General features: G+C 41.9%; 2 protein-coding genes across 2 annotated transcripts; both read left to right on the top strand.

The window, feature by feature from the left end:
• Window positions 1–219: 219 nt before the first annotated feature.
• On the top strand, window positions 220–11151 carry MAML1 (mastermind-like 1 (Drosophila); the record flags this gene model as incomplete). Its single annotated transcript, XM_009322658.1, is given in 4 exon segments — window positions 220–1623; window positions 3977–4246; window positions 7888–8002; window positions 10133–11151. Coding segments are annotated over 4 exon segments (2781 nt in total), but the record flags the coding sequence as incomplete, so codon positions are not given.
• A 6530-nt stretch (window positions 11152–17681) lies between these two features.
• Window positions 17682–24244, top strand: LOC103915829 (leukotriene C4 synthase-like). Its single transcript, XM_009322757.1, has 5 exons — window positions 17682–17739; window positions 20999–21098; window positions 22964–23034; window positions 23736–23817; window positions 24097–24244. Exons 1-5 carry the CDS (start codon window positions 17682–17684, stop codon window positions 24242–24244), a joined length of 459 nt encoding a protein of 152 aa, XP_009321032.1.
• The last annotated feature ends 1033 nt before the right edge of the window (window positions 24245–25277 follow it).

The raw sequence follows: 25277 nt of genomic DNA, 5'->3' as shown, positions 1-25277 counted from the left end.
TATTTTTTGAAAGTTTACCCTAAGAGATTATAGTAAGGAAGTCATCTCACGTGATGACTTGTAAAACCAATCTTATCAAAGCAAAGAGGTAACCTTTTTTTTAACCATTTTTTCCTAAAATGTTTTATTCAGAGTTAGACAATGTTCTGGTAAGAAATAAAAATCCTAATCTATAAAACAAAACTAAATAACTAAAACCTTCCTTTTTTTCAGCAGCTTCATGAGACTGTGAAAAGAAAGCTTGATAGTGCTGCTTCCCCTCAGAATGGAGACCAGCAGAACGGCTATGGTGATGTATTTGTGTCCTAGAAACTGCGTCGTGACGATGGTCTTGGTGGAGTGAGCGGTTCTTCCAATGGAATGCCCCCTGTGTCTCCACTCCATCATCTTGACAAGAAATCTGGCAGTGGAGATACCTTACAACTTAATGGAAAACATCCGATGGGGCTAGATGGCATCAGCAAGAAGTGTCTTCCAGATTCCAGCCTGCAAATGAATGGAGGTGGTGATGCTGATGACTCGTTTCCTCTGAGTTTGAACAAAGAGCTGAAGCAGGAGCCTGTAGATGATCTTCCATGTATGATTGCTGGAGCAGGGGGTTCTATATCTCAGAATAACTTGATGCCTGATCTTAATCTTAATGAGCAAGAATGGAAGGAACTTATTGAGGAGCTTAATAGATCAGTGCCCGATGAAGACATGAAGGATCTCTTTAATGAAGACTTTGAAGAGAAAAAAGATGCAGATTCTTCAAATTCAGCTGCACAGACTCCATTGCCACAAGATATTAACATAAAGACTGAGTTTTCCCCAGCACCCTTTGAACAGGAACAGATGGGATCTCCCCAGGTGAGATCCACTTCATCAGGTCCAGCATTTATTGGTGCTGCTTCTGTACCTGTAAGTGCCGCTTCTCCAGCGGTTGGTAGTTCTCAGGCTATGTTTCAGCCTTCCAGTCAGTCAATGACTGAAAATCCTAATCAGCCCATGATGCAGGCATCAAACCACTCTCAGAATGTCCAGAGGTCTCTTCCCAATGTGTTGTTACCTGGGAAGGGTGCAGGAAGTGCCAAAGAAATGTCTTCTGCCCATCAACTTCAGCAGATTGCTGCCAAGCAGAAGAGAGACCAGATGTTGCAGAACCAGCAGCAAGCTTCACAAGTCCACCAAACAAATCAGCTGTCTACGTGGCAACAGTCTGGGCCTTCTCATAGTCCACTGGCTGTCCCATATACCATGGAAAATCCCACCAGCCCATCAGTTTACCAGCCAGACTTCAACAATCAGAAACTCATGATGCCTAATATGGGAAATAAAAGCTCACCGAGAGCTGGAGGCAATTACCATGTGAACATTTTGGGTCATCAGCAAAACAGCTTGAACCAGAACCCTGTGAATAGTCAAGGCTCTATGCTAGACTATGGGAACACCAAACCTCTTTCACATTACAAAGCAGAATGTGAACAGGGGGTTACAGTACCTGGTCAGAACAAGACTCCCATGTTGGCATACATACAACAGCGCCAGCAGCCACCGCTGTCTCATGTGAGCGATGACCAAAATGGGATGATCTTGTTGAAACCCAAGTCTGGAAACATTGCCTACCGACTACCGCACAGTCAGGTGAATGTTCTTGATTTTGTTACCTTTGTTTAGTAGCAGATTTAAAGTTTTGCAAGAGGGTGTTGGATAGGTAGGGCTAGAGTACAGATTACTTGGTATTGTTTCAAAACAGTTGCCGCATGATTTTAAAGAAGAAAATTATAACATGCCGTAAGCTGAGACAAGAATCAAGAACTCTGTTTTCCATTGGGGACATTTTTTAATACTTGGTTCTAGGTCATGTGGTAATGTGTGATTTCCAGCTTAATATACTTTGGGCAACAAATTATGTCACACTTCATCGAAGCTTCTACTTACAAAGATAAATAGATGCTTTGTAAACTTTTGCCTAAAATAACTCATGTAAAACTGTAGTGTTAAACTGTTTTCAAAGAAGCTTTGATTTCTTTACCGTCTTTTTAGTCCCTACTTGTGTCAGAGTTGCCTTACTATAAAAAGACATGCCTTCTCTTGCTTCTTTTTTGAAGAGAGATGGAAGCGAGGGCTGCTTTCCTCATTTCTTGGGTGTTCCTTGGGGCCTTTCAAATCTAAGAATTTGTTATTGGTTAAGTCTTGGGATTGGGGAAGCATGGGATAGGAGAGAAATATATCTTTAAGAATGAGTAATAGTAATATTTGTCTGCTTGAAGCAATATGCTTTGGGTTTTCCTGTAAAGGAAAATTCATGTGGTGCTTCTTTGCCTTATATATAACTGATACTAGAGCTATGCTGCAGGTGAACATTTATGTAGTGGATGGAGGTATAGGCTCATTGGGATTCTGTAACATGTGCCTGCAATGCACATACTAGAGGTCTTGTTGAGAAAAAAGATCTTTGTTACAAGGATTAAAGCTCCTCTAGCAAAAGCTGTTGGAGATCCAACTCTAGTATTATGTTCCCTCAACAAAACAAAAAACCCGTGAAAAAGATCTGATTAGTCTGTGATAAAGACCACACCGATATACAAATAAAAATCTGAGATCAATGTGTGCTTCATAAGGCACAAAAAAAAAATTAATCTCTTTAAAAGCTAGCAGAAGTAACAATGTAACGATATTTTGATGGAAGAAGAAGGGGAAGGGTAGAGATGATTGCGTATGTCACATCTTCCCCTTATTGAAAAACATGAGGATGACCTTGCATGTACACTGCCACACTTGCACTTAATTAACAGAAATCCTGATGAATGCTTCTGGAGAATTTCTCAAAAGCTTGCATACAGAACAACTTAGCACAGCATTCCCTATATTTGGCTCATGATTTCTTATGAAACTGCAGAGAGAGAGAGAACCAACAGCTGAACCCATTAGCTGAATTCTAAACTTGAAAGTAGTATTTGTTTCTGTAATTAGAGATGAGGCTGAACTGTGCTTAAAAATGATAAAAATTGTCAAATTTCAAATGGATTTGCTGGTACAAAGAGGACAGTATCAGATCTTGAATGATAATCATTACATGTTGGTTTTGCTTATCCCAAGTTCTAATCTCCAAAAAAAGCAGACTTATGAAAAATTAATAACAGGCTTATCTGTAGTAGTATTTTTCTCTGTGGAATATGGTGATTGCTGGAAAAATACGTTAAGACTCATTTTGATCAGTGATATCCTTCTTCCCCTTCACCTGCAGGGAGTAAATACTCTGATACTAAAAAAAAAAAAGGCAACTTTAAGAGGGGAAGCACAAACACTTGCTGAATTAAATGTTGACAGAAGAGGCAGGATTTAAATAAATGTTTTGTATAATGAAAATTTAAAACGTAGTGTTTGAAAAGCTGCTACCAAAGTTAACTGAAGCTGGTGTGTTTGAATTGCTGTTTGTAACTGGTGCCATTCCTCTGGCTGAGCAGAAGCACGCAGAGCTATACTAACCTGTTTGAGCTGGGCTTTGGGAAGTACTTTGAGACTGAAGTTAAAGCCTCTATTCCTGAATGTTGTGGAGCTTCTGACCTTAAGTCTGAACTGTCACTTCTGTGTCTGGCACTTTATAAATGGGTTTTTGGCTGTCTTTAATTACCTGAACTGGAAACTGTATCACACTTTGCCTTTTCTGTTAGAAGGTTCACAAGTGAAGAAGCTGTTGCATAAAGATGGCAAAATATGAGGAACTGATCTAATTTTTATTAAATAGTGTAAATGTAGAAATAAGCAATAATTGACAATTTCTGTTTTTCTGAGATGTGTTATGATTCCCCTCCCTGTGTAGGCTTTGTTTATAAAGTCTCTCTCCCTTATCCCGTAAAATGATAAAAATAATACAAACTGTGGTCATCACCATGAAAGTGCCTTTCCTCACCTGTGTAACTACATACAGTTTCTAAATTCTGGAGGGCTAACCTCTTTCTGTAACTCATGTCACTTTTTCTGTATTCTGCAGGATCAAAACCCTTCTCCTAATGTTCCTCGCGTTCCCGTTTCTGTCCCGGGCCCTGGCGTGGGTGCCCAGGCTCCCAATGTCTCCATGGCAGGTAACCACAGCAACCCACCTTATCTCAGCAATCAGCAGCAAGCAGCAGTGATGAAGCAACACCAAATGCTGATGGACCAGCAGAAGCAGAGGGAGCAGCAACAAAAGCACTTGCTCATGGAGCAACAGAAGCAGCAATTCCTAATGGAGCAGAGACAGCAACATCTTCTGGCTGAGCAGGTGAGAGGGGCCAGCAGTCTTTTCTTCTTTGCACTGATTTGCTTTGGACTGAAACAGCATTTGAGATCTTGTCAAATAGTTACCACATTACAAAATAAGGAATGTAAACTGCAAGGCGCTTTGGTATCATAAGTATAATTGCTGGTTTATATTTCTATAGAAGTAACCCAAACACATAGCACTTGATTGCGGAGGCTTATTTTTTTCTGTTGTTACAAGGCACTGTGGTGAATGAAAATAATAAAACAGGTAGAATTGAGTAGTGTGAAAATGCAAGACAGTACCTATGTGGAGAGAAGGTATCATACCAGCGATGGTATAATTCTTTGTGAAAGAAGAAAGGCAAATAAAATCAGAGCAAAAATACAATATAAGGTTGGGATGCTGTTGATGTGTTCCATAGAGCTTTAAAAATTGAAGCAATGAGCAAGGGACTCTGTAAGCTCATTGTGCCTTCTGCCTTTCTTTCATGTGAGATCCACAGCAGTTTGTGTTTCAAATTTTAAATCATCTTTCACGTGTTTATTTGGGGAAAATAATTAGATGTCTGCATCCAGCTTGCATCTTCTCCTGCCAGAATAATTTAACTCTGCTGTCCATCAGACTGCAGAAAGCTGCTTTAGCCTCTCTCAGGGAAACGGGCTCCTTGTGTGAATCTTTCTAAGCTTTAAAACTTTTGCAAGTCTTTCAGCCAGGAATTAGCCCAAAGGGCCTTATTCCTGTCATCGGTGCTTTTCTGCATTTTTAAAAGTCCATGCAGGCATGTTCCAGGCACTGGCACTGCACGTACAGAGAAATTACCAGTATCTGGTATGGAGGAGGGGGAAGATTTGTGAGACCCAGGGAGAACCTGGTATTCAGATCTTCTGGAAAAAGTGTAATGGTCTGTACTGCTGAGAAGTTTTGTCTTTGACGGTAATGAGGGGGAGGGAAGAACCATGGAAAGCATCGTCTTTGAGGATAATGGGAGGGGGGGGAAAAAAAGAGCCAGTGGTTTAATGAAATAAAAAAAATGAACTGCATTTATCCCTGAGAATTAAAAATAAAAAAAAAAAATTAAATTATCTGGAGTCCTTCAACTGATAACAGTTGGGAATGTGTAATTTCCTTAATTTTCAGCACTGATAAAAGGTGATAAATCTCAATGTTCTCAGCTTTAAAGTTGGGAGATGTTATCCTGGTAGATAGGTTTTTCACTGTAATAATAGTTTGGACAATAGAGATGGTGAGAGAAAGTCAGGCAATGGGTGTGTGTGGATACCTTAGCTTTTATTGCAGCAACTGTCCATCAGAAGCTTTATTTAAGAAAGAAGGAAATGATACAGGTCTCCTCTGAACAGAAAATGTGAAATCTTGATTGGGGAGCACATTTTGAGGAGAAGAGGGTAGTAGAATCTGCAGTATTGCGAAGCTATGGCTGTGCCAAGTCCTAGCTAATGGCTTTTTTGATCACTTAGAGACTTGTGTTAAAATTGAGGACTAGACTGAGGTGACAGAAAAGCCCCTTCAGTTCTTGACCCGGTGCAGATAAACATATAAGCATGTGCCTGGCAATGTCTTAAAGAAAATTGTATGAACATACATTAATATGTATTAGCAAAAATTACTAATCATTACTCTCCCAAAATGTTAACAAACAGGTACTCTTTGAAAGAAGGTGGGGAGAAAGGAAATATGGGGTGTTGGCATCCTGCTTGTACTTTTGCACTGCTGGTGAATGGTGATTATTAGAGCTCTTAGAGCTGTGGCTCAGTAGGTTTCCTTAGCTAAGTAATGGACCTAACATGTCAGACCTCTCTGAACAGTGGGTGGTATATTAACAGGATGATAAGTAGCATATCTCAAACAGTACTGAAATTTTTTTTTCCTACCTATTTGCTGCTGCTTAGCCAGCGTATGTTGCTGTAGTAAATACCCATATTATGAAAATATTTTATTCCTGTCCTAGTTATGGTAACTGCAACTAACTTGTACATCTTGCATCTCTGTATAGTGATACTGGGATTCTGATCCCAAATAAGAAGCAGCTTTGCTTTGGAGCTGAACAGGCTTGGATATTGCATTTGCCACATTTCTTGGCCTTGTGCTGCCCAGTCAAGCTAGATCTTGTTAGCGTTCTAATTTGATACTTATTTCTTTGGATACACATGATACTGGATATAGTTTTACAGAAAGATTTCTGAATCAGTTGATCTCTATTTTGCAGGAGAATTATAGTTTCAAGTAGCTTCAGTGCCACTCCCTGCCACTCTGAAGCTTTTGTTTCTTTGCATTTGGTGTTCTGCATCTTGTTTTTTGGTTGCCCCCCCCCCGCCAGGTTCTGCAGCTCTTGGTTTCTCTCAGAACTATGGCATCTCTCTTTGGCTTCTGTGGTCAGCCTCTTTCAGGTTTGACTGGTCCTGCAAGTAGCAGGTCCTTTCTGTCAAGCAGCCTGCCCTCTTCATTCCTCTGCATGTCTCAACAGCTTCTTAGTTGTAGACATTTCAAAAGGATGCTAGTAATGTGCATCTGCCTATTTGTTACATCGCACTAGTCTCTTCTTTAAAGGCTTATTGCTTGTGTCTTTACCTCAGTACTCTTGGAAGAGAATTTTTGTCCCCTTCTGTGCCCTGTGCAACTTTAGATAAATAGGTAGTTGTGCATTACATCACTACTTAGTTATCACAGAATTTCAGTCTGGTTGAAGATATCTGTGGAAGAAGAGCCAGAAACGCTATGCCTGATATGTTTTGTATTGTAAAAGCAGCCTGTTGGCTGTTTACGCTGTCAGGGTCTCTGAGGGTACTGCTGGTGCATGTACATACACTCTCGACATTTCCCCTCAAGGCGTTAAACTTCATTTTTTTTCCAAAAGTTTCCTAATAGAAAATTTATTTTATTTTTAAAATGTTTCTATCATAAAGTAGGTATGGATTGAATGTGCTTTTAAAGAAGGAAGGTTATTTTGAATCATTAGTAGGGTTTGTTTCAATTGATGGGTGCATTGTTAAGAAAATGGTTTTGAACAGTGGTAATAAAACTTGTATAGCTTCTGTTATAAACTTAGTTCTGCAGTTTTCCATAACCTTCGAGGAAAACCTGTGATATATAAGGGTTTGTGTATAGTTTTTTCATTTTTGAAAACAAGGGCTAGAAAATATTTACACGTTCAGTTTTTACTTTCCATGTAACATTGTTGATATCTGACTTGTACTTTAATTTCCAGAGAGAGGTCTAAAATAAATTGATCTGAGGGTAAAGAGCAAAAAAGTATGTGTGAATTTTTTTGCACACACTCACTTTTGCTCTTTTTGTACCGTTAGTGTCTTTAGAGTGTTGCTAAAAATGCCTGGTGATTATGTTATTGATTAAAAGACTAACATCTCAGATTTTCAATGTTTTAAAGGCTTGAGACATGCGTTGCCGTAACTCTTGTAACGTGTGCTGTTGTCTGAGTTCCTAGTCTTGTCACTCATCAGATTAAACTGACTGTGTTTGAACCTTGAGAGCAAAGGTCTAAAGTGACTTTGAGGCTGCAGAAGCCCCTTTAATGACCAGCTCTGCATAAAAAGTATGCAGATAGCTTGTTTTTATCCAAGATAGTCACCCTTGGAAAAAGCTTGACTTGTTTTCTTGATTGTCTTGCATTGGACCTTCCCTAGGAGAAACAGCGGCAGCAGCAAGAGCAACAGCTGCAGCGTCATCTGACTCGACCACCTCCCCAATATCAGGATCAACCGCAGAATCTGTACCAGCAACAGGTTGGACAGTTCACAGGTAAGTAAACGTGACAATTGAAATAATGGTGGAAAAAATACCAGGAGTAAAAAAACAAGGTGTCTTCAAATTTCCTGGATTGGATAGCTTTTAATTAATTTATTACAACATCTTTCCACGTCACTGTGCCTTAATACTTTTAGACCTGTACTCTGATTCAGTTGCAAATTAACAGCTTCCCCTGTCCCAGATATCTGGGACAACTTAAGCTTCTGATTCTTAATATTGCTTTGGAAATGGGTAAAATTCTTCAGTACCTTCATTGTTCTAAAGGCCTTTTTATACTACCATTTCCCTTTACAGTTTGTGAAGTCGTTTTAACTTTCACATATTGGGATTCATATTTTTTTTCTGAAGCCTAACATTACTACTGCTTGAATCATCACAGACCCTCATTAAAGAAAAATAAGTGATGTATTATTTCTCTCATCTGCTAGGATGCATTTAAAATTTAATATTCTTATCCCTGCCATCTTTAGAGAATGCAGCAATTTCAATTCTCTTCATTACCTGTTAGTGTCCTACATGTTTGTTTTTTGTAGAAGCAGCAGCTTGGTATGTCTTCAGTGATAAATAAAAGATGTTGTTATCATTAAGCTGGAATAGCGTCATGAATGTGGAACAACTAGAGAACAGTAAAAACTCATCTCCTTACCTGAAAAATCCTTACTTAACAGGGCATCAAGAAGCCACGTGTCTTTTTTCATAAACCTAGAGTACAAAAAAAGTGTTTATTCCCTCGTTTTGTTTCCTTACTCTCTATGTTCCCACAGAAATAAATACTGAAGGGAAAAGATGCAAATAGAAATGTGATACCCTAATTCTGACAGTGTTCGTGACTGTGCTGTGTCTAGTAGCGCTATGACTGGGTTTTGTTACTTAGCTGAAAAAACTTGATACCAATACAAAAGGATTGTGTGTTAACACAATGATCAGAAGCATCCTTCAAATATTGCACTGAAGCTTTTTTCTCCTGCCACTCTTCTACAGAAATACAGTAGTACACCTGTTAGAAATAGAGTATGTTTTGCTATAATGAACATCAGCATTATTAAAATTATTTGTGTTGATTGTAACTATTTTTTGCATCTTAAATCCTGGTATGTGTACTACCTCTTCACTGTAGTGTTCCAGTAAGACTCTTCCCCCACCCATCCACCCCCTCGTAACACTGGTGTTTATATGGTGTGCTTTCTTGATAATTAATTAAATATAATTTGAATTATATGTGAATGTATTTGAATAAAATTATATTTGAATAAAATCTGAATTAATAATAATGGAGAGCCAATATTCCTCAGCTATCTTAAACTATGAAAAAATTCTGCAGCTTACCTTTTGGTTTGAAAGTAGAGAAAGTACTAGTGTAGGTAGGTTTTCCTTGGTCGACTGTAAGAAGTGAGGGGGATTATATGCATTACACTTCAGTGTTTTTCTTTTTTTTCTTTAAGTAGGGGGCTGTTTCTTCTACAGGAAGAAACTCTCTTACTCAGAATTTACAAGAACAAAGGACTTTTTTTGGTTTGCTGAGGAGAGACTTATTTTTGCAAATCATCTTGCTTGGTTATCAGCATTGCATCTTAACATAGCGAATATTTCATTGTGGAAATCCAAAAGATACTTGACCAAAAATTTCTGAAAGTTATATAAAACAGAAAAAATTTCTGGAATTGGGAGAACGCAGGACTGGAAACTCTACAGTTCTACAATAAGAGATATACAGTGTATGCACAGAATAACTGACAACGTGTGTATGCAGTAGGTGGTATTTTTTAACAGCCTAGCAAATTGTGCATGCACTTCAAAGTATGTGTGTATACCTTTGTTCACAAATATGTATGAGTCTTGCCTTTGAAGTCTAATTTTTTTTAAATTGATGATGCTGAACTCTTAGAAGTGGTATTCAGATTTTTTAGGACATTGGCATATCTGTTTGAGATCAAGGTGGAGGTGCTAACTGGAGCAACAATTGACACACTTTAATTAAAGTACTGTTGTCTGTGTGTTGGTTGCATAGGTTGGTTTATACAAATGCAGCTGCACCTCCGTTCTGGATTATAGTGTCTACAAGCCTAGCTTGGCTCTGGTTGAACCAAGGTATTTAACGTACAAAATATTTGTGTGTTTCAGGGTCATCTTCAGCCATGCCCGGGGTCAGTAATGTAGGACAGTCCAGCTCCAGTAGTCCACGGATGTTTCCTCAGACCCAGAACATGATTCAGATGGGACCTGGACACAGTTCTGTTCCTCCACTCCAGTCGGGCTCCAGTCAGCAGGATCGGGGGGTGACTCAGTATACCAATATGCAAAACATCCAGCGAGGGGGATTATACAACTTGGCGTCTGGTATGACACAGATGGTTCCCCAGCATGCAACACAAAGTGCCAATGGACAGCCACCGATGCAGAGACAAGGCAGCTTGGGCCAGGGTGCTGCCGTGCCTGCTGGGTATGGGCAGAATACCTTAGCAAACTCAAGTATTTCTCAGCAGCACAATAAAGGTGCACTGAATCCAACCTTATCTAAGCCACAGATGGCAAGAGTACCAGCTGCTATGGGGGCTCAAAATCCATCTTGGCAGCACCAAGGTATCCCTAATATTAACAACCAGACGCAAGCAAACAGTGGCTTAGGACCATTTACTGCCAGCTCCTCTTTCCATATGCAGCAAACTCATCTAAAGATGGCCAACCAACAGTTTGCCCAAGGAATGCCTCAGGTAAGCCTAAGCACCAGCAGACCGATGACCTCTATGAATGCTGCCGTCTCTGGGCAGATGTTGTCGTCATCTTTAGGTGCGCAGCAGCGGACAAACCCACCTACACAACAGCAGGTACCCTCACAGCAAGTCTTGCCGGGCATGAACCAGACAGTTCCAGATCTGAATGCTTTCAACCAGAATCCAAATCAGCAAATGCCCAACAGAGGTAACCTGCACTGTAGTCAAGGGTACCCTGTGAGGACAACCAGTCAAGAGCTGCCTTTTGCCTACAGCGGCCAGTCGGGCAATAATGGACTTCAGAACTTAACTGGTGACACAGATCTGATAGACTCTTTGCTGAAAAACAGGACTTCAGAGGAGTGGATGAATGATTTGGATGAGTTGTTAGGAACTCATTAAAATGGGGCCGGGGGTGGGGGTTCTACTTTTTTAATTATTTCATGAAATATTAACAACACTTGGACCAAAAAACCTGTGGCATTGAGGAGACTTGCAGGCATTAGAGGTAAATGGTTGGGAAAGGGACTGGAGCTGCTTCTCAATGAGTGTTGATGCATGGTAATGGCGCACCAAGCAGGTCTGCAGGAACAGTGCGCTTTATCTTGGTGTCTCTAAGGAGTCGCACACTTGAACAGGTCAAAAAAAATTGTGTGCGTCCTAGCCAGCCTTTCAGAAATCTCACTTGCAGTGTTCTAAAATTAAATTTTTTAATTATTTAAAAACAAAACAAAATTCCACAGAAATAGTGCAGAAAGAAAGCAAATAGTTGCACAGATTGTGTTTAGGACTTAGTCTCCTGCAGCTATTACTTGCAATCATTATTTGTTCATAGCTTGACATGCTATTATAGTACTGTCCATCAGACTTCTGACTTTTTATTTGAGAAGAGGCTGTATGCACCTGAGTATGCTTGCAAAATGTTTTGAATTGTTTCTTTTCCCCATCGCTGAAGCATGTGCCTGTACTCTCAATAAGCAAGTGATATTTCACAGTGAATATTTCTAGATGCTGGTGATAGATGAAAGAAAGTATTAAAACCTGGCCAGTTAGTCTAGGTAGTCATCTTAATAGATTGTAGTCTTTTAAGCTGCAGTTTGCACTCTGTTGTAGAGAGGCACAGTTCTTGGCTTATACCTTGCTGTGTTTAAAGGGGGAATTTCTTACGGGAGAACTTTAAAACTATAGTAGGTCTAACATGAATTGTAAAGCCATTTACTTTGCACCTGTTTCTTCATAACTTATTTCCAAAGGTAGTTGTATTTAAATGAAGGCTTTGCTTCATGACAGCTCATCTAGTTTTCTTTGTTGTAAAAAGTAAAACTAACTTCTGAGATCAGTTCATTCCCCAAAGTTAGCAGTGACTCAATGAGCACAAGACTTTGTCACTTCAGGATAAAAAATGAGGAAAAAAGAATTTGGCTGAGAGGTGAAAAGTCCTTGTCAGCAATAATAGCACAGGCAGCCTGGGAGAATACTTGTGTCAGGGCTGCTCCAATATGGAAGTCTCCCCCTTTAAAACTTTTTTTTTTAATACTGGGTTACGAGTTTGATAATCTTTCTGTAGACTGGTGGATTTACTTCTTTAATACCCCTTGAAGCAGATGCTGGTTCTTCAGCTCAGCCCAAGGAGACCTCTTCTGTTGGGGTCAGTCCCAGGAAGGACAGAAAACACAATGGGAACAGTCAGTGTTCCAAAGTCCTTACTTTCTACCAAAAAAATCCCCTATCCACCAACAAACCACCTTGCCTTAACCTTTATTTTAAAATGAAAATAAAGTTGAAAGCTTTTATTTTAAATGCACAAATACCTCTTCCCTTTTAAATCCACTTTTTTTGGAAAACTCCTTTGAACGTTCTAACCAAACCCAGCATTGTGATTTAAAAGCAATTTCCTTTAACACAGACCGGCTTCTTCAGGAGTTTTCTGCACTGCAGAGATGCGTGAGAGAGGATTTTTTCCAGAGTGGGTGAAGGGAAGTGAAGGATAACATTGATCTAGAAGAAGGAAAATATTTTACTGTATCTGCAGCTCCTTTATGAGACAATTTGCACTTTTAAAAACTGCTTTTTAACACTAATACTTTAACCCTTTCCAAATATGCATGGAACATGGTTTGTCCAGCACACTTACCTAGTGTGGATGAATTACGCTCTGTTGAACAGATTTGATATTCTATCATGTTGAACTGTTGGTGAAAGATGTGCATTGATCAGTGGATCCCACCGTTCAATAGTGGATGAAACTTCACTGAAGCAGACTTAATCCCTCGTATTGCTTTTGAAAAGATTACATAAAGATTGTCTTTGGATGGGAAGACGAAGGTGTTAGTGACTTTGGTTGTTGACACTTCTGATATTTTCTAGAATAAGTAGTTGAGATGCAAATAACTGATGCTAACTTTTCTTATACTGGCAATCTAAGAAAAGAGCTAGTGAGTTTGGTTTACTATTAAGTTAAACCAAAAACTGGTCCAAGGTAAGTGTCATTAGAAGAGTATAGATATAAACTAGCAGTGGCAGGGGAAGGAGTGTTTGCTGTATTTTTATTTTTAAGGGTTAACTTTGCACCAGTGTGCCTTCCCTTCCTGTTGGGGGTGCTTGGGACCTCATAATTTCAAGTGACGTCATTCAGCGTCACTAGTTTTTTCTCCCCCTTACAAACACTTGAGAGAAATAACAGGGTAGTAGGATTCAGCTTTTCTTTCTTCCCTGTTTAGGTTGTGGTGAAATCTGCTATGTTTTCCAGTAGATTTTGCACACAGGCTTTGTTCTGAGTAAGTCAAAATACAATCCATCCAGTTGTGATTTCTTAATTGGAGGAAAAGAACATCTGCTGTTTGCATTATTACTACCAAAAAGGCAATCCAGCGAAGTGTCCAGGAAAATGCAGATGTACTCTTTCCTCCACTGTTTCTGGAAGCTAAGGTGGATATTGCCCTGCTTGACCAGAGGGTTTGTTCAGGAAGGTAGCTGGATTTGATGACAGGGCCTTCTCATGGTACTGTTGAACTGAAATTAAGTGTGATTTTAGGCAAACTGGCTTATAATGCCCGTTGGTCTTCGTATGTGAACAGGATCCAAACAGCATTTAACCTGATAGAAAAAACAGCCCTCGCTTCTGGCTTTGGTCCCTGTCCACATAATGCGATCAGACTGTTGGAAATACGGTATCACTGTAACAAAGTCAAAACAGTTCATTGGAAATGAAAATATGGTTTAGATGTACATAGGTGCATGGGTAGGGCTGGGCTTTGCCTTTATGCCCTTTACCGTGTAGCTGTCTATATATGCACTTGGGCTTTCCATTTGCTGCAGCTTCAGAGCAATAAAACGTATCTCCCCTGAACTGTACCTAGCCAGCCGCCCATGGCTTTATTTATAAACTGCGGTTTTGGTTGGGTAGGAAAGGTGAGTGTGTCACTGTGCAACATCCACTGCCTTCCAAAAACCACGATTCAATTGAAAAGGGTGCTCAAAATTTTGTTATACACATTTCCTTTGTGTAAATAAATGTTTACAATTTTATATTAAAGATTTGAATAAGAGTTAGATCTTCTGACTGTATATTTTTTACTTTTTATAGATTTTAAAACTATAATTCTTTATATATGTGTTTGGGGGTATTATGGTAAGTTTTATGCTTGTAAATGGAGAACAGTTGAATTTGATGCTAACCTTTATGAATTTTTGTCTTTGAAATGTATAAAGAGTCCATTAATCCCCTTATTCTTTTACTACAATTACTGGTGCACACCAAAAAGAATCCTTCACTTCTGTTTTATCATTATAAAATAAATATTTTGCTAGTGTATTAAACATACATGGTGTGACTTTATACATTTGTGTCAGCTGAGCAGAGTTGAGCGTTGTTGTTCCTAGTGAGGTGGTTCCTTTCATTCCAACACGCAATTTTGGTCAGCCTGTTACTAAGGCTCAAATCCCTCTGCTGTGTCTCACCAATTCTTACGGTTTCAGAAAGTCCATTTAAACAGGCCAGAACTGGATAAAGAGACCTTAGAAAACTTCCTTCGAAAACAAGGCTTTATGCTACACCCACTGCTTCTGGACTTTTTTAATGCAGTTGTAGGCCTTAAGCTAGGAAATACGACTGCAGAGGTGGTTGTTACTAGTGAAAAAGATGTTAATAACTACGGAGACCTCACATGTGCAAAATTGTAGAGTTCCAAAACTGCTCAGATTCCCTCAAAATAACAGGCCTTAGAGGTTCAAACTGGTTTCCTTGAGACTTGTAAAAAGACAAAGATTACGTTTGTTTGATGTAGGCAGGTTGCACAAAGAAAACCAAACTGAGAAATGAGGAACACGTACTGCAAGCATGAGATAATGTTTCTGAACAAGGAACAAAATAACTGGCAGCGAGTTGCAGGAAGATTTTGGCTTAAAGCTGGTAAGGTCCCTAAGCCGCTGCATAGGGCTGGTGGGTCGAAGAGGCTGTGGAAAATAATGGCAAAACAGAGCTTTCAGACCCTGCTGGATTGTTGAGCCTCTTAAGAGGGAGACTTGCATGTCTGTTGGTTAGAAGAAAAGTAAAGCAATGATCCGTGGCTCCATCAGTGCCCAAAGGAGCCTAGCCTTAGTGGTGTGTGTTTGGATGTTAATATGTTCTTGTTAACGAGTTATTACTTGACGAATTACTCTGGATTGAACACTTCAAAGCATCTCTCTTAGTGAATCATACCACTTGTAGCAGACCCAAGAATTCAGTTATTTATGTAATGTTTCCTGTTTGTCAAGTACGCCTTTTAACGGATGATATCTAGTCTTAATTTCTAAACTAACATCTCAGATCTCTCCAACCACAGATTTAGCAGTAGCGATAAAGAAGAATTTGCAAAGTGTGACACATGCATTTCTTGTTAAGGCTGTATGCATTTTACATGTTACTGTAATTTCAAGCATCCCCCTATGTAGTAAGAATTTTAATTGGCTTCAAACATTGAAGGATCATTCTCCAAGCGTTGAAGTTGGTGTCTTGCCATATAGCTGTTGTGTTTAAGGCCCCAGCTCAGAGCCTTCAGGTTTCCTCACAAAGTGCATCCTGACTTACCTGAGTATATTTGGAGTATATTCCTACTCTACAAGTTTTGAGTTGTGTTTGGGGGGAGGAGGGGACCTGTAACTTCAGAAGCTTATAAAGAACTAAGTATAATAATAAGTAACAATACCAGGATGAGCTGCTTCTAGCCTGTGGGGAACTGTGAAGTTACTACTTTATTAACTTCTGCTTTATTGTCCCATTAAAAGTGCTGCATTGTATTTAATGTTGAGTAAAACAGATTTCCCAAACCATCCCCTGTTGAAGCGATGTGCATGTGTGTTTTTCCAAAGATTTTAAGGAGTCAGTGGCAGCTTGTGACCAACCTCTGCTCAGAAACTGATCTCTTTTTTCTTTTTTTTTTTTGCTTGATGTTAGTGTTTTTCCTCAGGCTAATGTAACTCTGTAATGGAAGTGATTCTAAAGCCTGAATTGTTTGTTGAGATGGTGTAAGCAGAAGTAGCCTCCTGGTGACGTTTCCCCTCTGACTTTTACATTGGACACCCCAGATGAAATCTTGGGTCACCAATAGATTCTGTTAAGGTTAATTGTTTTATTTCTATTTCAGTCTGGGTCTGCTAGCAGCCTGGAGGGTCAAAAGTCATGTCTATGAGTGTTTTGCAGAGAACGGGAGTGGTTTTGCTATTCTACATGCATGTTTTACAAAAAATGTACAGTTGTATATTTGAGTTGAGTGTTCAATTTGATAAGCTGTCACGACGGGGTTTTGAGGTGACAAAGATCCAAACCAGAAGAACGAACTTGCTGCGTCCCACTCGGGAGAAACTGTCCGGTCGCTTCGTGTTGGTATTGTGCACAAATTCTGTACTGAGGTTTTGTGTGTGACTGTACAGAGAGAAATGCAATAGCTCAACAGTATCCTGTCCCCTTTCTTCACTAAAATTAAGGGAAAACCTCAGCTGATAATGAATTATACCTTTGTTTTTTCCTTTTTGGTTTTAAAATCTTTAAAGTCAGTAGTCTTCTATCCATATCCTGTGTTTTGGAGCAGCTTTATAACTTTTTGAACCGATGCATATTCTGCTTTTGTGGACTGGGGAGAAAAGTTATTCAGGCTAAAATACTGCTGTTTTTCAAACTTGACATTTCACAGTTACAATTCTGATGCCAGTGTAACATTTCTGAGGGTCCACGTGTTTCTACGTCCTATGCTGCCGTCCGTTCTGAACTGAGAACTTTTATTGTGTATGTTAGCCAGGAAGAAGTCTGTATTGCAGAATTTTAAAAACACCAGAAAACTACAAAAAGTGACTGAGCACTACTGAAGGACTGTACTCTGGTTTGGTAAACTTACGGTATTAATTAATAGGATGAATACCTTAATGCTCTTTAAAAAATCAGAATCCAGTAACAGAATTAAGTTATTCCAGCTGAAGTCTAGAAAATCTTTTGTGTGGTCAACTCCACTACTTGGAATAAGAGCAGAAGGTCAAGTCATTAATTTGTAAATGCTTGTTAATAATTTTTACAACGTTGCACATAATTTAGATGCTTTAGAGCTGATTAAAACTAGCAATAAAAGGGCTGGAAAAATCCCCATCATCTTTCAATTGCTGGCAATATAGAATTCAATCATGGTACAAAATCTAATTGTAAATATAATTGCAAGAATTTCACAGTTGGCGCATGCAAAACTTCTGCTGTTACGTAGTTCAGCAGAAGGCACTTGTCTCGAAAAGACGTTTTCTGCTGGCTGGCTGCTTTGGAAAACTGTGTGGTGTGGGGAGAGTTAATGTGTGGTGGAGGAAACACGTGTTGCTGCAGAGCAGTAAGAAGGCTCTGTCGTAGAGCATGTGGTAGTGGGAGGGTGGGAGAGAGGATTTGGAGAGCAAGCTGTACTCATCGCACCTGGCTAGGGTTTTGGTCCACAATCGGCAACATGAGAAACCAGATAGACCTGCTGGCCACTGTCACGGTTTTGGGAGTCCTGGAGCAAGGTAAGTGTCCTTTATGTAATGCTAGGTAGTAGTAAGCTAACTATATTAAACTTCATGGAACTTGGTTCCTGTATTTTGCTTGGAGTCTCTGTGGAATGAAAGTTGCTGTTTTCCAACATGTTAAAACGATGCAAATGTTTGGCCATTCGTGGTGGAAGTGTCATGCCTGAGGATGTTCATTATTTAATAGGAACTAAAAAGATCCGCAAACCTCAAAGCCAGCTGCTTAGAAGGAAATGAAATGTAAGTTTTACTTTTAAACTTAAAACAATTTCAACAGTAGAATGTCTTTTAAAGTAAAATATTTCCTGTGATTGAATTTTAGCAGGTAATTTGTTACTTAGAGTGGCTGGAGGTAGCCAAAATAAAGGCAGATTAATAAATATGCTGGTGAAGAGGTCAGTGTACAAACATACATCGTACATATATAGAAAAGAGCATCATGTACGCATGTATTTCTCCTCTGTGACCGATATCGTTATGTGTTCAATTCATATAGCTTAGCTGCACGGAGCAGACGACAAGATGAGTTGACAGCACACAGTAATTTGGAAACTAGTGCAAGCCCTTCTGTTCAGAAATAGACACGGACATCTTCAAAGAAACTCGGCAACTTCTCATAATTTAAATAGATGCGTTTGCTTTAGACCATTTAGAAAGAAGCAGTAGTGTTGCCAAGCTCTGTCTACCTCTTGCGTTTAATTGTGGGTCCTTTGGGCAAAGGCCTCTCCCCCCTGGGCCTCGGGAGAGTCACGGAAGGGGACGCTGCCCCTGCCTGGGGTGGGGACAGAGCACCCGTTTTATTCAAATCTTCACATTTCTATGAGGGAAGGTTGGTTTGTGGTTTTTTTTATTACTGAATTAATTCACTGTATCACACCTCTTTGCTTACAAATGAATGTGAGTCTCTGAGCAGCCTGATGTATTTTTAGCCATCAGATGATAAATCTCTCAATATAAGCATTATTTAAAACACAAATATGCTACTTGAAGAACAGAGTTCAAGATTTCTGAGTTATTAGTAATTTCCTTTCAAACAACTTACAGAGAAATATCAGCAACTACAAATGGAAGATACTTTTGTCTTATGAATTTTTTTGTTATGAATCACAAAAAACTAGTTTGAAAGGTTCTGCAGAGTAGATTGAACTCTTTTCCCGAGAAGTCCATGCTGAGGAGGCTTGTGCAGTGTGGTTTTCTTCAACACCTCATTCTGAGAACTGTTTTTGGAGGGTAATTCTTCATCCTTAATGCTTCACCCATACACCAAGTTTGGAGGACAGCTAGCCGTCCTCCAAAAGGCTCTTGCTCCTCTTGGGTGGGTGGTTTATATATTATCCATCCCCAAGCATAAGAGATCTGTTGCAGGACTTGTCTGAATATTTGCCCCTGTATACAAGCAAGATGTTAAGCATAGAGTTGATGGAGAGGTTGGGTCTGAAATGATTCTTGCCGTGCTCGTCAGTCACAAGAATGCTACATTAGGAAGGGTGCGGATGGCACGAAGCAGGATGAAGGCCGTTGCCTAGCACAGTCAGGCTTATGCCACAAGCCAGAGCTGCGCACGATGCAGCAACTTTAGCTCAGTCCATTTCTTGAGAGGTGGCTGGGATGAGACCCTGAGAGCATTGAATAGTTGCGTAGGAGAGATGTGCTTATCTGATGTGAAGAGGAGGTAACAGGACAGGTCATGTTTTCATCATCTTTTTCCCAGAGCTCTGTCAGCCGCTGCTGAATTTGCCAGTTGTGCGTTACTGCAGACCTAGCGGTCTGTTTTCACAGGGGGGGTGCTGTGTTACATCCTGCCGCATCTCAGATGCAGGATGATATCCTCCCCCTCGACCGCAATCAGCATGCTACCCACAAATCAGGAGGGGAAAAGCAAACTTGCTCCTCCCCACCTTTCTCTCCCAGCACCTCTTGTTTAGAGCTGGGTCACTGCAGACAGCGTGGAAGACACTAGAACACACACGTTTTCTTAAGTGAACGTCCATGTATTTAAATGGATAATATGTTGTGTAATACACAGGTCGCATAGCATCAGATTATTTACATTTCTAATTCCCTTTTCTCCTACCTATGTTTTAATGCTTTTCTGCAGGCACACATGGATCTGTCTTGTCTTTAATCTTGCAACATATGTCCCTACTTTCCTGCTGTTCTGCTTTTATCTTCTTTGTTAGAAGAAGGCAAGGCAATCCTTGCAGCCTGGCTTCTTATCTCTCTGTTCGATGCTCTGGAAATGTTGCTACGTTAGGACCTTGCCAATCCAAGTCACTCGCTCAGCAGCACGCTGCCACAGCCACCAAAGTAATTGTTTTTTATAACTTAGTTTTCTCTTATATGAAAATCCTTGTTATCCATAAAGGCAACAATGTAGTAGTGCACCTAAAAGATAAATACTTGAAACATCAGCAGCCACCTGTGATTGTAAGAACTTTCATCAAATAGTGAAACAGTCCAAATCTTCATGTTAACGAGTTTTTACCATTAAGAAGTGACTTTCCATGTCCCTTACAAATGTTCAAAGGAGCGACGTAGCAGACGCAGAGTTAGAACCTCGGCCCAAACTTGGCACAGGCAGTCGTTGGCAGCATGTCTGCTCCTTGAACTGTTCAAGCCTTGGGACTACCCTGCAGGAATGAAGTGGAAGAAATAATCTCCCCCTTCCCCATTTCCTTATATTGTCATGATTATGAGCATCTCTAATCGACTTGACATCCCAGTGCTTCACAGTTTGGATGCTGCTCCGTGACATGGTGCTGTCCTTGCACAAAAGCTTTGTGCCCACTGGGCATAGTGGGAGGCGTTATACGTTATTCCCATCAGACTGGCTGAGGGTGTACTAATACTCTAAATACAGAGTGCAAGATTAAAAAAAGAATCATAATTCTGTGATGGCATGTGGACTCAGTAAGGTTTTAATGTGTGTTGCTGGCCTTCCTGCGCGTGTTTGATCTGTTGGGGAGCAGCACCGAGGGCTCTGCTGCCGCGTGCTGGGTGTCAGACTATGCAAAGCGCCAGCCAGCACGTCGGCTCTGTGGTACGTGTGCTCTGCTAGGACAACCAAATCAGAATTTAAAGTACGAGCCTGAAATAAATGGCACATTTATTCCAGGTCGTGCGTGACAGCCCTGGACTATGAACCTAGACAGTATCAGCTCTGTTCCTCTAACCACTTGCTTGATTCCAAGCTAGATAAAGCTTGGCTAAATAAAAGGCTGCTGGACTGTTACCGCTCCTGTGTTCTTTTCTTTAGCCTATTTTGCGCTGCAGGTGATCTATGCCCGGCGGAAGTACAAGATCTCCCCTCCCGAGACAACAGGTCACCCTGAATTTGAGCGGATCTTCAGAGCTCAGTAAGATTTTGACTTTTTTGTGGTGACTCCATCTGGATAAGACTTGAGTCAAATGTCACTACCAGGAAAGACTGAAGTCACCCTCAAGTCACTTTTTCACTTATTGCTGCTGCTGATACTAAATTTTTTTTTTTTAATGCTTTGCGTGCAGAGGTCTGAGTTTGGATTTGGAGCACTTTGCTCTGGCTGGAGTGTTTCTGTCCATCCATGATAATCCTCCTTCTGGCATCGTCAGAGGCAGCCAAATTACAAATTAGTGTCTGTATGGAAGAGGTGCTGAGCATTAATGCATTATAATCATGAAGTTTAATATTAATGTTGGCTCCAAATTGTGAGAGTAGCTGAAGCTATATTAATAAACTAATACTTGCTCGTAAGTATTTGCTGTTGAATTGAAGCAAAGGGCCTTGCTGGCAGAACCAGCTACGAGGACGTTTTTTTCTTTTTGTAAACCATTGTACTGTGAAAGTAGGCACTCGTGGGCCCATGCCGAGAGCTGTTTCTTTTTGCTCTGTTCCTATGGAGAGAGCAATGCTGGAGCTAAACTGGAAATATTCACAGATCCCTTTGGCTTCCAGCAAGCACCAGATTCCGTCTTTCATCTCAGTCATGCTGTTTTGTAAGCGATTGAAAGGAATTGGCCGGAGCTGGTTTGAAGGGTAGTTCGAGCACGGCACTAAATCCTGAACAAAGCAGCTGCATTTCCTTGCCAGCGTGCAGGAAACATTTGTGGAGTGACAAAAACACCCGTTTCGGTCCTTTTGCAAGGCAGTGAAAGGCTAGCCTGCATGAGAGGCAGCAGCCTTTGCTAGCTGGGTAGCTGTTGATAAGGCTTTTAATTAAATACCGGGCTGTGCGTTAACAGAGTTGTGATGTGGGCTGCGGTGTACCGGGAAGCCCTCTGCTATATTCTGCAGAGGAGGCAACCTCAGGGAACTTGAGTTTGAGAAGGTATTTCTTCACTGTGGGCTTTTTCCTCCCTTTATTCTTTTCCCTGTGGAAAAGGATACAAATGGATAATTTGTTTTGATAGATTAAAAAAAAAAAAAAGAGGGGAAGAAAGGTATTGATTTATTACTCACTCGTGGAAACCTGGCAGCCTCCCCTTGCTGAGGCTCAAACTGCATTTGCAGCGTAACGTTCTTCAGACTTTTTTCGAGCTCCCAGTCTGGCTCCATTCCCCCAAGGCTTGGTAAATTTTTGGCCAAATTTAAGGTTAAATTGGCTAGGGAACGGTTAAATGTGGGAGAAATCGAGAAACAAAACCATTGTCTCTAATAGCACAGCTCCCACTGTCCTTTCTCACAGAATATCTGTATTTTTGTCACTAAAAGAAAAAAGAAGGAAGAAAACCTGGCTGCAGATCTGATCACCTTCTGCTGAAGTAAATCTGGGAGAAGGCTCCTTCTTGGAGCATGACTTGTGTGACACCCGAATTTGAGCTGTGCTCACCCAAGGGGAAGAGAATGCTCCTTAAATAATGTTGAGGAACCTCTACCCTTGCAGCTTTTAAGCCGTAGCTGCACCAGATGTCTGTGAAGGCACTGTGTGTGGGCCTGAGGATGGAGCCTGTCCAGCAAAGACGAATCTCCATCTTGGCCACGGCTCATTGTTGCAGGGTCCATGTGAATGAGAACGAGGTGAACGCTGTGTGTTGTTTGGGTGCTTTTCTTCTCTGAAATACAGATATTGGGTGTCCTTGGTCACAGAAAAGGCCCTTTCTCCCCAGCACAGCACAGCAATGCCTCTTACCGGCCTTTTCAGTTTGCTCCGACATGTGTTTCCAGCTCACCTCTCTGGCCTCGGTTAACTGATCTCTGACGTACGGGGATGCAGTTTTAATGCTCATCTCTGGTTCCTACCAGGGCGAATTGCTCAGAGTACTTCCCGATCTTCATCTCGCTCCTCTGGGTTGCTGGAATCTTCTTCCATCAAGGTAAGGGGGATGGGGGGGGATGACCCCAACCCAAACCACATGTATCACATGGTCAGCCCTGAACTGGTCAGGCAGTTGGACTAGATGATAGTTGTAGGTCCCTTCTGACTGAAATAGTCTAGTCTAGTCTATTCTAAACAAACAAACAAAAAACCAATTTAAATCCCATTGCGGCTCAGGCATGTCCTCTCTGTACCTGTGAGGCTGTTACTTGGGGAAAGGAAAGTTCCCCTTTGGCCAGATGGACCAAGGAGTGCCCCAACTCCAGCGTGCATGAAGCTGCTGGTAGCAGCCAAGCCGGTCTCCTGCCCAGAGGAGAGGTTTGTTGGCTTTGGCAGCCTGTGCTCCGCTGCCAGCACCCAGCCGTCCCCCCATGCTTCTTCTCTTAGATAAGGTCAGGTTGGCCCGTGGTGCCAGGGCGGCGGTAGGGCCGAGAGCAGCATAGCTCTCTGCTTTGCAGGCTGCTGCTTCCTGCTGCGCTGGGGAAGGAGCAAGCTGAAGCTGAGCTGCAACACGATACCCAAATCGCTATGTCAGAGTGAGAAACCATAACCCAAACAATTAGTCATCCACGGTCCATCCGGTACCAAGCGGGTTTAGGGGATTTGGCTGCCGCTGCGGGGAAGATGCGAGGAAGGACCATGGCAGGGAGCGTGGCGAACCCCAGCCCCATCAGGACTCGGCTTCCCTTTCCCCCGCAGGTGTGGCCACGGTGTGCGGGCTGCTGTACCTCTACACCCGCTTCAAGTACTTCCAGGGATACGCTGTGGCTGCGCAGGGACGGTTAGTACCCGGGGGCTGCGGGCACCCCAAACCAACCCAGGGAGGCTGGGTGCAGGATGCGTCCCCTGGGGCAGGTTTCCTTCCTGTGGGTGGTACTGAAGGCAGATTTGCATCCCCCCCTTCTGCCCCCCCTCCTGCCCCACAGGCCCCTGCTCGTGGTCTCACCAGCTCTTCCCCAGCGCAGCCTCGGAGGAGGATGGGGGGATGCCAAGCCCTTGCCAGCATGCTTCGTGTCCCGGGTTGGCTGGCGGTGTCTGACGGTGTTTTCTCCTCATGCAGGTTGGGGCCGCTGTACGCCAGCGCCCGGCTGCTCTGGCTGCTGCTGGGGCTGGCAGTGGCTGGGCTCCTGGCACACTTCCTGCTGCCCCACTCCTCTGCATGGGTGGCAGGGCTGGCGCAGCCCCTCCAGCTGCTCGCCGCCTGGTGAGCGGGGCTGCGGCTCTCCCAAGCCACTGCTCACCCTTGGCGGAGGGGAGCGCATGGTCTGTGACTATCTCCCCAGCTCTGTGCTTACCTTTGAAGGGAGGCAGATGCTGGTACTCCTCTGCTCCCAAAGCTCTGCTCTTCAGAGATAACTTCCCTTCTAGAAAGCAAACGCTGCCCAGCCTCTGCCCCTGCTGATGGGCTTCACTGTCAGGTTTTGTAGCACCATCTGCTCTAAAACCTTTAATGTGTTGGCTCTGCCTCGTGGACCATGGGTTGACCCGTATGCTGTCGTCACTCCTCCTTACTGCTGTAATGATCTATGTTGAAGGATCACACCATGGGTATACAAAAAATAAATTCCTTTTCTCAGTAGAAATCACCTGTGATTGTCAAAGGTGTGTGGGGACTGGGTGTGAGAACATCTGAGGGTTAGGGGACTGGGTTGCATGGGAAAAGCTGCTGCAATTAAAACTAACTTGAAAGGATGGGTAAACTTGTCTAAAACCTTATCTAAATTTTGGGGAAAAAAGCCTGACTCTAGTCCAAATGCTAATGTCAGTGTTTGGCATTGACCTGAATGATCTTGACTTGGCCCTGACTTCACTTATCACCGACCCACCACTAGGACTTTGCCCTCTCTCCGGATTTCAACCTCCACTGCAAACTTGGGGTTTGCAGGTAACTAAAGCAGGCATCAAGCAGGCAGCTCCTTGCTAAGCTGTATGTGGGTATAAAAAACCAATGTATTTTGTAAGAAAGACAACTGTCCCACAATTGTACCCTTGGGTGTACAGGTGCCCAAGCACCTTCCCTGCTCCCTGATGAGGAAAGACCTGACCAACCTTTCTTTTTTTTAATAACTGGTGAAGATTCCTGTGGTGCTGGGGCAAAAAATAACCAGTCTCCTACTGGGCTGCTCTAAGTGCTTTGCCCAGCATGAGCAATGCTTTGGGAGTATCAGGTAGTGGCGAGCGCCGAGGAATGACTCCATTTTGGGTGTAGGGGCTACAGCTTGTCCCTGACCCCCAGGGACA

This window comes from Pygoscelis adeliae, unplaced genomic scaffold (assembly GCF_000699105.1).
Source record: "Pygoscelis adeliae isolate BGI_AS28 unplaced genomic scaffold, ASM69910v1 Scaffold34, whole genome shotgun sequence".
Lineage (NCBI taxonomy): Eukaryota > Metazoa > Chordata > Aves > Sphenisciformes > Spheniscidae > Pygoscelis > Pygoscelis adeliae.
This window is presented reverse-complemented; position numbering and strand designations above follow the sequence as displayed.